This window comes from Tetrahymena thermophila, assembly GCF_000189635.1.
Source record: "Tetrahymena thermophila SB210 genomic scaffold scf_8254597, whole genome shotgun sequence".
Classification (NCBI taxonomy): Eukaryota; Ciliophora; class Oligohymenophorea; order Hymenostomatida; family Tetrahymenidae; genus Tetrahymena; species Tetrahymena thermophila.
Genome location: NW_002476368.1, coordinates 411,886 through 425,905, shown reverse-complemented (window position 1 = coordinate 425,905; position 14,020 = coordinate 411,886). Strand labels below are relative to the sequence as shown.

At 22.3% G+C, this 14,020-nt stretch overlaps 2 protein-coding genes across 2 annotated transcripts; both read right to left on the bottom strand. All coding sequences in view use genetic code 6, as the record gives it.

Annotated features, from left to right (window-relative positions):
* Positions 1-1,219: 1,219 nt before the first annotated feature.
* TTHERM_00344340 (hypothetical protein) lies at positions 1,220-3,742 on the bottom strand (the record flags this gene model as incomplete). Its single annotated transcript, XM_001018479.1, has 1 exon — positions 1,220-3,742. One exon carries the CDS (start codon positions 3,740-3,742, stop codon positions 1,220-1,222), a length of 2,523 nt encoding a protein of 840 aa, XP_001018479.1.
* Positions 3,743-9,462: 5,720 nt separating this feature from the next.
* On the bottom strand, positions 9,463-11,862 carry TTHERM_00344330 (hypothetical protein; the record flags this gene model as incomplete). The annotated part of the gene is made up of 1 exon (XM_001018478.2): positions 9,463-11,862. The coding sequence occupies one exon, from the start codon at positions 11,860-11,862 to the stop codon at positions 9,463-9,465; it is 2,400 nt and encodes a 799-aa protein (XP_001018478.2).
* Between the last annotated feature and the right edge of the window lie 2,158 nt (positions 11,863-14,020).

The following is a 14,020-nucleotide window of genomic DNA, read 5'->3' as shown; positions in this document are numbered from 1 at the left end:
TCTTACAATCAGTTGACTTTACACCTAGTTATTAGGATGTAACTTGAAATTTTCATGAATGATCTATCTTATCTTACTTTTACTTTTGATTAAATTAATACTATCAAATTAGATTGATTCTAAAAATTCAGTAAAATTTTATCCCAATCTATTGAATTTAATTCTAAAAATTGAGGTTCATAACATACTCTTTAAACTTGTTTACTTCTAATTAATTAATTAAATAAATAAACACAAATTATAATCACTCTTATTGCCACAATTTAAACCACTAAAAAGTTCATTAAAAATTATTATGGAATTCAAATAGCTAAGATAAAAATTATGCGACAATAACTTTAAAATATTTTAAGTATTTTATTTTATTGAAAAATCTTATTCTTATTTTTTTTAAAAACTTTTAGAAAATATCAATAGTATTTAACTGTTTTAAATAATAAATTATTCAATTTTTTTATCATATTTGATAGAAAAATTTTTTTTACTTAATTTATTCTTTAAGTTATTAAGTCGATAGAATTCTAAAAGTAATTGCTAATAAAATTTTTTACAAGTGTAATCAAATAATTTATTTTGAAATAACTTTGTTAATATATATATCTCTAGATAATTTTTAACCTTCAAAGAAATATAATTAGATAAATTATATTATCTCTTAATTGAAATTAATTTTAAAAATTTAGATTTTTTTCAAAAATAGACTATATAACAAAATGATACATATATTTTATAAAAAAAGGGATATTAAATTTTTTAAAGAAAATTTAACAGTAAAATTTAGCTAAATTTAAAAATTTCGATATACAAAAATTACTTATCTATGAAATTATAATAAATTAAATTATTAATTATAATTCTATTATAAAATATCAAAATCAGATTTTTTAATAAATAATTAAAAAATCTATTTCATAATAAGTGAATTCCAAACGACAGAATTTTTGAATGGCATCTTGCTATAATTAAATTTTATTATTTGTTAATATTTGATTCATCAGTTTAGTTTTCAATTTTTTTGAAAAGTACTAAATATAAAATCACAAAAATAAAGATTGAATAAAATAAAAATGGAAAAGATTTTATTATTTATAAAATAAAGAGCTAAACTAAATGAGAAATAAATTTACAAAATAATATATTTTATATCATTTATTATGTATTTGCTTCAAATAAAGCAAATTAATTTTAAACATTAAACATTTCTGAAATTAAGTTTTTATCAGAAAAGGAATGTTGTCATTATTAAAAATATACACAAGTTATTGATGATATTTTTAAATGAAGTGATACAATCATTAGTTTAGTTATTACCAGGAACACATGGATTATTGCCGTTTGAGGGATTATTGCCGTTTGAGGGATTATTGCCGTTTGAGGGATTATTTCCGTTTGAGGGATTATTGCCATTTTAGGGATTATTACCATTTGATGGATTATTACTACTTGATACAATTGCTACGCTTGATATGGTTTTGCTATAGTCTACGATACTCCAATTTGAATCACCTTACTTAACACAAACATTGTTATAGTTATTTACAGGGACTTTCAATTAGATATTTGTAAAGTTACCAAATCCATATGTGCTATCATATGGTAGAATAGGATTTGGATAACTAGGAATTGTAAGTGAAGGTGTATAGTAAATATTTAAATTGTTACTGTTGTCTATATATGTATAAGCGATGCTTCCATTTTCTAGTATCCTCCAATCATCATTAGAATTTATTTGGAAGGTAGATAATTAGGTTGGTTTTACTAAAAATGATCCATCAACTCCACTTAATAAAGCAATATAAGCTTCGTCTACTTTGTTATCGCTGTATTAGCGGTTGAAATTTTGAACATCAGGAGAAGGAATAACTGTGTAAGCAAGTAAAATATTTTTACCATAGGGTATTGATTTTATGCTATTTACTCTAGAAGCTACATCACCACTCAAAAGAGTTGTAGTTGAAATATATTTCAACTAGGAATCAAACTTAAGTACAGCAAGTTCATTTACTGTATTTGTTGAGACAGCTCCGTCATGTTCTCCCTTGCTTGCCTTTCTCTAATAAATGAATAGCTTTTGATTTCTGTTTCCTATCATGCTAAAGAAACCACCAATTCTACCTGATGCGCAACCGCCACCATTACCAGGTATATCTCCTTAAACTATGGCGCTATTACTTTTACATTGATAAGTATCTATATTACAAACCTAAAAGTTAATATTCATAGGGTAAGCATCTCCAAGAGAAGCAACATATAAATTCTATCCATCATAGTGCAAATTTTAATGCAAAGAGTGAGAAGTTCCCCAGCTCCAAAAGATAGTCTAATTATAGCCTGTATCAGCATCTAAGCTGATCATTGTATCTGCTGTGTGATCATCTTTGCTTCCGTCATCTTTAAATCCAAAGTGATTATAATGTGCCCAAATTGCTTAAATCTTTCCTCTAGCATAGTTAAGTCTACCATTATGAGGGTTATACATGCAATCCATTCCAAATGGTAAATCACATTTTTCATTGGTGAAAAATTTAATCTAATCTTTTGGGTTATTTGGTTTCAATCCATTGTTAATAAGTATTCTTAACCATCTCTAAGATCCATCTTTGTTTATAGCCTATATGAAAGCTCTTTAAGTAGAATCTGCTGCCATTACTACAAAACCAAATCCGGTAGAGGCAATATCGAAAGGTTAACCAACCTATTAAGTGTCAATAGCAGCTCCAATCGGAGTACCTGTACTTGAAACTTTCTAAACCATCAGCTAGTTTGAAGTCTAAACTGAGTAATAGACATAAAATGAACTTGAGTCTCCTATAATTGGAGCTATGGGTGATGAGCCAGGACTGAAAAAGAATTTAGTATTTGCATTTGCTTTAACTCCTTACAAGACAGCCGTTTTGATAGAATTCATATTAAAGCTGCTAGAATCAGCGTTAAAAGCAATCTAATTTTAAGTCCAAATTGCAAGGCAATCACCAACTATAACTCCTCCAAAGAGCTATAGCTTGAAGTTAAGTGTAGCGCATCCCCATAAAGGATCTCCATTATGAGTATAAGTGAAAGTTTAAGAGGTAAATTTATTTCCGCTATTATCATAAATGTAATATTACTAAACATTTTTATTAGTAATTTGCATTTAGTAAGATTTCCCTTTTTCTAAATCGAAACCTTCATAGCCATTTAGAGAAACAGTAAATGATTAAAAGCTTCTTTTACAAATTGTAGATCTTACTTTAGATTCCCAGAATGTGTTTGATCTATCAATAGTAAAGTTATTATTTTTATCTAAAGAAAAAGTAAAGTATTCATATGATTGATTATCACCACCATTTGTTGCTGTTGCGTTTACCTTAGTAGAAGTATAATAAACGTTTTTTGTGAAATCAAGATTTAAGTATGTTGGTCCAACTAAAGAGTTTACATCAGATCTTCCTATTATGGTAGTAATATCATCTTTAGTAAGAGGAATATATCCAGAAGGACAATTGTTACCAAGTTCAGCATTAGAATGCTTTTAAACTTAGAAAATTTACTTGAGTACTTGAATAGAGCCTACAGCAATAAGTTTTCCTACATCTATATTATCAACAATTTCGCTATCAGAGGATAAAACAAGTGATGCAGGTGGAGTAGTATTAGAACCTGGAAAAGAAGAAGAATCTACAGTACATAAGCATTTACTAAGAGCATTAATGCTATTAGCAAAGAAATGAAGTAGCAAAAATAAACTGAACTTGAATTACATTAATTTTTCTTAATTAATAATTTAGTTTATTATTTTTATTTATTTATTATAATTTTTATAAAATGAAAATCTGATTTGTTTTTATACAAAATAGATTAAAGAAATAGATCTATCAATTAATTAAAATAGCTAAACAAATAATTGATTTTTAATAATGATAAATTAAAAACTTGTATACAGAATTGAATTTTACAAGCTGAATTATCTATTACATCTATAAAAATTTTAATATTAATCATATCAGTGAACAAAGTTCAATCTTAACTTTAGTTAATAATTTAAAAGTTAAGTAAGATTTTGTATTTAATATTGAGTATGAAGTAGATAATTTTAAATAGTGCATAAAACTCTTCTAAATAATATTCATTAATGGATTTTAAAAATAAACAAAATATTTTATAAACAATTTTATATTTTTTAAATCTCACATATTCTGATTGGCAAATATTAGATATCTCAAAAGGATTTACAGTATTTAAATGTTATTACATGAAGATATAAATAAAGTAATTAAATTAATAGGAATAAAATAGCTTTAGTAAATTAATAAGAAATGAGTGGAAAAATTAGCTCCTGTATTTTAAATTAAAAATTAGATTAATTAGATGAAAAACCGGATTATCTTTTATTCAAGTTAAGTAATTCTTTTCTAAATTAGCTAATTACTGGTTTAAGAGAAACTAAGTAGTCGATTTTTCTCTAATGCTTGAAAAATTAATTGAATTTTTTTTTAGTTAATATACATCCATTGATTTAATCTACTTACTTACTAAATATAATATGCACATCAAAAATTTAGAAAAAGGCAATTCAAAATATTAATCAAATCACTTTAACACATTATTTACCTATGTTGAAAAACAAAATATTTATTTTTTAAATTGTTTGAGATATAATTAACTTTTTTTAGAATAATATTTCATAAAAAAAATAAATGAAATAAAAAAATTTATTGTTTTAGAATACGCAGTTACTTTAAATTTAATATTTGATGATAATGAAGATATAGTAGTGTAACTTTTATTCTATCTATAGCAAAAATCTTTATTTTTAAAGACTTTAAAAAATTTAATTTATTTTTTTTTGTAGACTAGCTGATTATTTGAGTCACCTATTTCATCTTAAAAAGCTTAATTCTAATTATTAGTTATTTTTATCTTATTTTAAAGAGTGGCCATTATCCTTAGTTAACTGGAACATTTAATTATTATATTATATTAAATCTATATTATTATCAAATTTGGTAAGCATATTCTTTTTAGATTCAATTCATGAATTTTTAACTCACTTGGATATAAAATGTTTTATTTAGATCACAATATTTGTTAATATATTCCATTAGTTATATAAAATACCAATCCAAATTCTCCATTTATTTGATTGTTACTTGAACTAAAAATTTTCAAATCTTATAAATTATTAATTGATGGTTTTTAGATAAATCTTAATCGCATTAAAACTTAATTTAAAATTAAAAAGGAATTAATTTCATCCATATTTTTCTTAAAATTAAGATTTTATTCAAATTAAAACTAATAATTTAATATCTATTTCCTTTAATTAATTATAGAGAAGACAAGGCCCTGTTATAATTTAAAATAATAATAATAAAAACTTAATAATTCTAATAAAAAAATATTTCTAAATATACATTTAAAATATTATCTATTATATTTAAAAGGATTATTTGGAAATAGCCAACGAAATATCAGTAAATCAAACTATTAATTTATGGTAATTAGAAATATCATATTTTATTTAATGATTGATCACAAATGAATTATAATTTTACTTAATAATAGTAATCCTCAAAAACACATATTAAATTTCAAGCTTACAACTTACATGAATGATAAGATTGAATTTTAATAGCTAATTATGTATTAAAAAATTGAGGGTAAATAAATATTTATATTAGCAAAACATCTTTATCAGAAGTAAATTTAAGGGAAAAATGATGTTAAAATTTATTTGCATTTAGAAGTTTGAAGGTGTTACTAATAAAGATTGATTTCATAGTATCTAGAGTTTTTTGCATGAACGATCTTAAATTTCTTTTGATTAAATTAATCCTATCAAACTTTTGTTAATTGTAAAAATTCAGTAAATTTTTAATTACCATAAACTCAACTTTATTTAATTATTGAAGTGAATATGACTATGCTTTTAATTTGAAATTTAGCTCTTTTCACAGATTCATTTTAAGTAAATTTTTTAATTATAAATACAATTTTTACATTCTAATCTATCCTTATAAAGGGTTTATACTTAACTTTGCTCATTTGTTATGAATAAATTTTAATATTTAAAGATAATAAATAAAAAATTTGAACATCTTTACATTTACTATTAATATTTAAGTACTAGAAATTCAATAAATCATAAAAACTACACAATTTTCAGATATTAGCAATATCTTAACTATTATTAAATATGGATTGGATAATTTAGTTCTTATAATATTTAATAGATATTTTGTTACAGATGATTGGTTTGGCTTAAATTCTAAAACTTTAATGCCTATTAGAAGAACTTAATTAATTTATTAGTTGTTAAGATAATTTTATTAATTCATCAATGATTAACATTCAATTTTGTAGACTATCGCCTAATAGCGATTATTTTGATTAATAACACTGACGATCTTAAAATTAGAATGAAATTTATTATTTTGTCAACTATTAAGATAATTTTATTAATCTTTTAATGATTAGCATGTAATTTTATAGACTATCTCTTAAAATAGATTATTTTACACTAACACCAGTTAAAGCTCTTAAAAATAGAAATAATAATTACAAAATAAAATAGAAATTTAAATTTCATAAAATTTTTACTCTTAAAATATTAATTAAGTGAAGATTAATACAATATTAATTTTATTAATTAGACTATTTTATTTTTCATAAAATACTAAATAAATAAATAGTAATAAATATTTTTATTAAAAATCCTAGAAGAAAAACAAATAAGCACAATTTCTAAAATAAACATGAAGTGAAAATTTTATATTATTCTTTTACTACTTAAATGTCAAATTTTAGCTGATATACCGTCAATTCTATAGTATAAGAGGAATTTAATTAAGGATGATTTTATAATAAGGATAAAAAATACTGATTTAATTATTTTACATAGATTAATTCTTAAAACATTTTGTGTTTATTAAAGCTTTTTGAGTGTTTTACTGTAATTTTTTTGTGTTGATAAGATACAATATATTAAATCAAATTTAAAATTTAAATTAAAAAAAAAATTAGATGTGCAGATAGTTTATATATTTAAATAAAATTCAAATGCAGAAAAAATACTATTAAATAAGTTTTTTATTATATTTACTGATTAAAATAAAAATAAAATATCAATATTTATTTAAAAATATTTTAATTAGAATATTATATAATGAAGGCTGAGTTATTTGTATTTAAACTTTTTCCTTTTTTTTCAAGAATAATATTATAAATATTATAATAGATTATATATATATTCAGTAAATGAGACATATTAAATTTAATTTTAAAATAATCTATTTATTTACCAAAAGATAACAATTATTTTTGGACGAATTTAACATTATTTTATATTGTTTTTAACATTTATAGTTTTTATATCAGATAAAATTAAAATTAGATTAATTTTTTTTATAAAATACTAAAATTATTACAAGAAAATTTTGCATTAATAATTTAGATAAATAATCTACTTTAATTATATTTAATATTCTACACTTAGATCTTTAAATATGTATTCCCTTAATTACCTTTATTTAAAATTCATTTCAGAAAATTTCAAAAATCTTATTTAATTTATAAAATTGATGGCAATTTATATTTATTATTAATAATATAAGTTATAGTTAATATAAAATATCTAAAAATCTCAAGCTTATGATGCTCAAAGCAATATTTTATTTAAAGAATTTAAAGGAAAAAAAAAATTAGATTCTCATTAAAAGAATTCTAAAATGTTTTTTCTTATTTCTAAAATTATATTTAAAATATTTAGAGAAAGAGAGACTTTTGTTCTTAAAATTATGTGTTTTTAAGCCTAATTATTAGTATAAAACTTGAAATTTTCATGAATGATATATTTTATTTTAGATTAAATAAAAATTATATAAAATTAGATTGATTCTAAAAGTTCAATAAAATTTTATGCTAATTGATTGAAATTAATTCTAAAAATGGAGGTTTATAACATATGCTTTAAACATGATTAATTCTAATTAATTAAACATTAATTATAATCAAATATATTGCCACAACCACAAAAGATTTCTTTAAAAATGATTATTGGAACTCAAATATATATATTTAAAAGAAACATCTAAAACTTATTTTTTTTTAATAAAACTTTTAGAAAATGTCAATAGTATTTAACTTTTTTTAAATAATAAAAAATTTGGAATATTTGATAGAAAAATGGTATCTAATATACTTAATCTTTAAGTTAATTAGCCAATAGAGTTCTAAAAGTAAGTACTAATAAAATTTTTTACAAGTATAACCAAATAAATTATTTTGAGATAACACCTAAAATTTGCCATTAGATAATTTTTAATCTTGTAAGAATTAGAAATAGATAATTTATATAAAATAAAAATAAATTATATTGATATTTGTATTGAATTTGAAAATAATATATACTCACACATAAATTTAAATCTTTCAAAAAAATACATTCTACATTAATAACCATTAATTAGATAGCTTATTTTTACATTTTTATCTATTTACTTAAAAAAATAAAAGATAAAAAAAGTAACCACTTGCATCATCTAGAAACTTTAGTAAGACAGAATTAAATTTTTTTTTAATTTTGAGATTATTAATATGTTTAAGTGGATTTGATTAAAAATATTTCTCTGATTTAATATTTAAGTCTATTTTTTAAAATAATTTTTAAATTTTGAAAATAATTAACATCCAATAAAATTGGTGGTTATAGTTCTTATATTAAATATTTTTATCTATTATTATTAATATTATTTATAAAATAGCTTATACTTTGAAGAGGTGAGAATGTAAATCTTAAATCATAAAAATTTAAATAGAAGTCTTTTCAAAATAAATCTTATTATTATTCATGTATGTAGCCTTGAAAAAAGGCAGTACCTTAGGGTACTATATAAATATATAATTATTATTTAACATTTCTCTTATTTTATAATCTATAGACATTAAATAATTATCTTAATTTGATTAATTTCAAATTTTAAATTAGATTATTTTTATTTGATTATTTTAAAATGATTATGTTATTTTTACCTTGATGAGCCATATTGAATTAATGCATGGAGAATATAGTTGGCTCTGTCTGTATGTATTAATTATTATTTTACTTAAAAAACTCTTATGGCTTTCAAAAAATTCAAATTTTAAAAAAAACCTTATTTTTCTAATATTGCCTTTTAATTAAATCAAGAAATGTTTATTTTAAAAAAATGAAATAATCCATCATTGTATTATTTTAGTTAAATAATTGGATTTTATCCTTATTTTCTAATAGTTTAGTTTAAAAATTCAACATTTTAAAAAGTACAATAAATGAAATTACAAAAATAAAATGAGAAATTGTTTTAATAAATAGAAATGGAACATTTTTTATTATTTTAAAAAAAACAGCTAAAATTTAAAAACAAAAGTTTTATTTTTCATATCATTTATTACCAAATAAAGCAATTAATTATAAATATTAAACATTTCTGAAATAGAGTTTTATCAGAAACGGAATGTTATTATCATTAAAAATATACAGAAGCTATTGAAACTATTTTTAAATGAGATAGAGATACAATCACTAGTTTACTTGCTACCAGAAACACATTAATTATTACTGTTTGATGGGTTATTACTAAAGTCTACAATACTCCAATTTGAATCACCTTACTTAACACAAATTTTGTTGTAATTATTTAAAGGGGTTTTCAATTATGTATTTGTAAAATTACCAAAACCATATATGCTATCATATGGTAGAATCGGATTTGGATAATTAGGAATTGTAATTGCAGGAGTGTAGTAGATATTTAAATTGTTATTTTTGTCTATATATGTATAAACAATGCTTCCATTTTCTAGTATTCTCCAGTCATCAGCAGGATTTATTTGGAAGGCAGGTAATTATTATGGTTCTATTAAAAATGATCCATCAACACCACTTAACAAGGCAATATAAGCTTAGTCTACTTTCTCATCGCTGTATTAACGGTTGAAATTTTTAAGTTCAGAAGAAGGAATAACTGAGTAAGCAAGCAAAATATTTTTACCATATGGTACTGATCTTATACTATTTACTCTAGAAGCTAGATCTCCACTCAAAAGAGTTGTAGTTGAAATATATTTCAGCTAGGAATCAAACTTAAGTACAGCAAGTTCATTTACTGTATTTGTTGAGACAGATCCATTGTGTCCTCCTTTGCTTGCCTTTCTCTAATAAACAAATAGCTTTTGATTTCTGTTTCCTATAATGCTAAAGAAACTACCAGTTCTACCTGATGCGTCACCATAACCATCACCTGGAATATTTCCTTAAACTATAGTACTACTTCCCTTACATGAAAAAGTATCAATATTACAAACTTTAAAGTTAATATTCATTGGGTAAGCATCTCCAAGAGAAGCAACATATAAGTTCTATCCATCATAGTGCATATTCTAATACAAAGAGTGAGAAGTTTCCCAACTCCAAAAGATATTCTAATCATATCCTGTATCAGCATCTAAGCTGATCATTGTATCTCCAGTGTGATCATCTCTACCTCCATCACCATTCTTTCCAAAATGATTATAATGAGCCCAAATTGCTTAAATTTTTCCTCTAGCATAGTTAAGTCTACCATTATGAGGATTGAACATGCAATTCATTCCAAATGGTAAGTCACATTTTTCATTAGTGAAAAATTCAATTTAATCTTTTGGGTTGTCTGGTTTATCTCCATTGTTAATTAGTATTCTAAGCCATCTCTAAGATCCATCTTTGTTTATGGCTTATATGAAAGCTCTTTAAGTTGAATCTGCTGCCATTAGCACAAAGCCAAATTCTGTAGAAACTATATCGAAAGGTCTCCCAGTTTATTTAGTATCAATAGCTGCTCCAATAGGAGTACCTGTACTTGATACCTTCTAAACCATCAACTATTTTGATGTCTAAACTTAGTAGCAGACATAAAATGAACTTGAGTCTCCTATTATTGGAGCTATAGGAGCTGAGCCAGGAGTGAAAAAGAATGCATTGTTTATATTTGCTTTGATCCCTGGCAAGACAGCCGTTTTGATTGAATTCATATTGAAACTGCTAGAATCGGCATTAAAGGCAATCTGATTATAAGTCCAAATTGCAAGGCAATCACCAGCAATAGCTCCACCAAAGAGTTATAGCTTGAAGTGGAGTGTAGCGCATCCCCATTAAGAATCTCCATTATGAGTATAATTGAAGGTTTAAGTGGTAAATTTGTTTCCATTATTATCATAAATGTAATATTGCTCAACATTTTTATTAGTAATTTGCATTTAGTAGGATTTCCCTTTTTCTAAATCGATACCTTCATAGCCATTTAGAGAAACAGAATACGACTATAAAGACCTTTTGCAAATAGTAGATTTTACTTTAGATTCCCAGTGTGTGCTTGAATTACCTATGGCAAAGTTATTATTTTTATCTAAAGTTAAAGTAAAGTAGAAATATGAATTATTATCACTACCGTTAGTCGCTGTTGCGTTTACTTTAGTAGAAGAATAGTAAACATTTTTTGTGAAATCAAGATTTAAGTATGTTGATCCAACTAAAGAAATTATATCAGATCTTCCTATTATGGTAGTAATATCATCTTTTGTAAGAGGAATATATCCAGAAGGGCAATTGTGATTAAGTCCTGTAATTGATTGCTTTTCGACTTAAAAAATTTACTGAAGGACTTGAATAGAACCTACAGCAATAAGTTTTCCTACATCTGTATTTCCAACAATTTCATTATCAGCAGATAAAACAAGAGACGTAGGTGGAGCAGTACTAGAACCTGGAAAAGAAGAAGAATCTATAGTACATTAGCATTTGCTAAGAGCATAAATGCTATTAGCAAAGAAAAGTAGTAGCAAAAATAAATTGAGCTTGAATTGCATTAATTTTTCTTAATTAATGGTTTAGTTATTTTATTTTTTTACTATAATTTATAATAAAATGAAAATCTGTTTTGGTTTTATACAAAATTTAAAATTAATCTATCAATTAATTAAAATAGATAATTAAATAAATGATAATACAAAATTATGATATGATAAATTAAAAACTTGTTTACAGATTCGAATATTAGAAGCTGAATTATCAATTACATCAGTAAAAATTTTAATGTTAATTTTATCAGTGAGCAAAATTCAATCATGATTTTAGTTAATAATTTAAAGGTTAAGTAAGATTTTATCTTAGATATTGAGAATAAAGCTAATATTTTTTGAATAAAGCATAAAATTCTACTAAATAAATATTCTTAAGTAAATGTTAAAAAGTAAAGAAAATACTTTACAAACCATATTTTTTTAAATCCTTCATATCCTGATTATGAAATAATAGATATCTCAAACGAATCTAAGGTATTTAAATGTTATTACATTAAGCTAGAAAATTATAGATTACATGAAATAAAATATCTTGAGTAAATTACTAAGCAATGAGTGGAAAAAATAGTTATAGTATTTCAATTAAATATTTGATTAATTTTAAAAGATAAAAAACCTAATTTTCTTTTATTCAAGTTAAGTTATTATTTTCTAAATTATAATTACTAGTTTAAGAGAAACTAAGGAGTCGATTTTTCTGTAATGCTAGAAAAATTAATTGAAATTTTTTTTAATTCACATTATTTGCCTTATTGAAATTCAAAATAATAATAAAAGTACTTAAAATGTATTTATTTTTCAATTATTTGAGGTATAATACACTACTTTTAGAATAAAATTTCTGTTGATTTCATGAAAAACATAATTGATTGAAATTTCAAAATTAATGAAGATAAGGTTGTGTAAATTTTATTGTATCTAAGCATATATTTTGGTTTTTAAAGGCTTAAAATATTTAATTTATTTTTTTATTTGTAGACTAACTGATTAGGTGAGACACCTATCTCAAAGTAAATATTCAAGTATTCAATTTGAAATAGAATATGCTTTTAATCATAAATCTTATGAAATAGAATAAATCATACAAATAGTCATCCTAAAAGCTTAATTTTAATAATTTTAATTAAATCAAATTTAAAATGAGATCATTATCCCTATTTAACAAAAACATTTAATTATTGTATTATATTAATTCTATATTTAATTATAAAATTGTGTAAGCATATTCTTATTTATTAGATTCAATCAACACATTATTTATTCATCTGCGTTTAATATGTTTTACTTAGGTCACAATTTTTATATATATTCCCTTAAAATATATAAAATACTAATCTAAATTATCCATTTATTAGAATGTTACTTCAAATAAAAATTTCTGAATTTTGTAATTTATAAATTGATGGCCTTTAGATAAGTCTTAGTCACATTAAAATTTTATTTAAAACAATAAAAGAATTAATTTCATCCACGTTTTTCATAAAATTAAGATTTTATTCAAATCTAAATTAATAGTTCAATAACTATTTCCATTAATAAACTTAATAAAAAATAAATCACTATTATAATTTGAAATAATAATCAAAAATACTTAATAATTCTAATAAAATAACACTTTTTAAATATATATTTATATATTAAATTAAAATATTTATTTTCCATTAATTTTAAAAAAATTATTATTACATTTAAGTAAGCCAATAGTGAGTTTATAAAAATTACAAAAGTCATATTTTAATTAATCACTGATGGTAAATAATTTATTATTTTATTTAGTAATAGTAATCATCAAAATCATAAATTCAGTTCAAGGTTATAACTAATTAGACATGATTTAATTTTAATAGCTAATTATGTATTAAGAAATTGGGATAAATAATATTTATATTAACAAAACATATTTAACAGAAGTAAATTTAAGGTAAGAAGGATGCGAAAAGAATTTTAGCATTTAGAAGTTTGAAGGTGTTCCTAAAAATGATTGATTTCATAGTAGCTTGAATTTTAAATGAATGATCTTAAATTTCTATTAATTAAATTAATCAGTGTTAATTATAGAAATTAAGTAAATTTTTAATTACTATAAACTGAACTTTATCTAAATATTGAAGCCAATATAAGTGCGCTTTTAATTTGGTTGTTAGATCTTTTCCCAGATTAATTT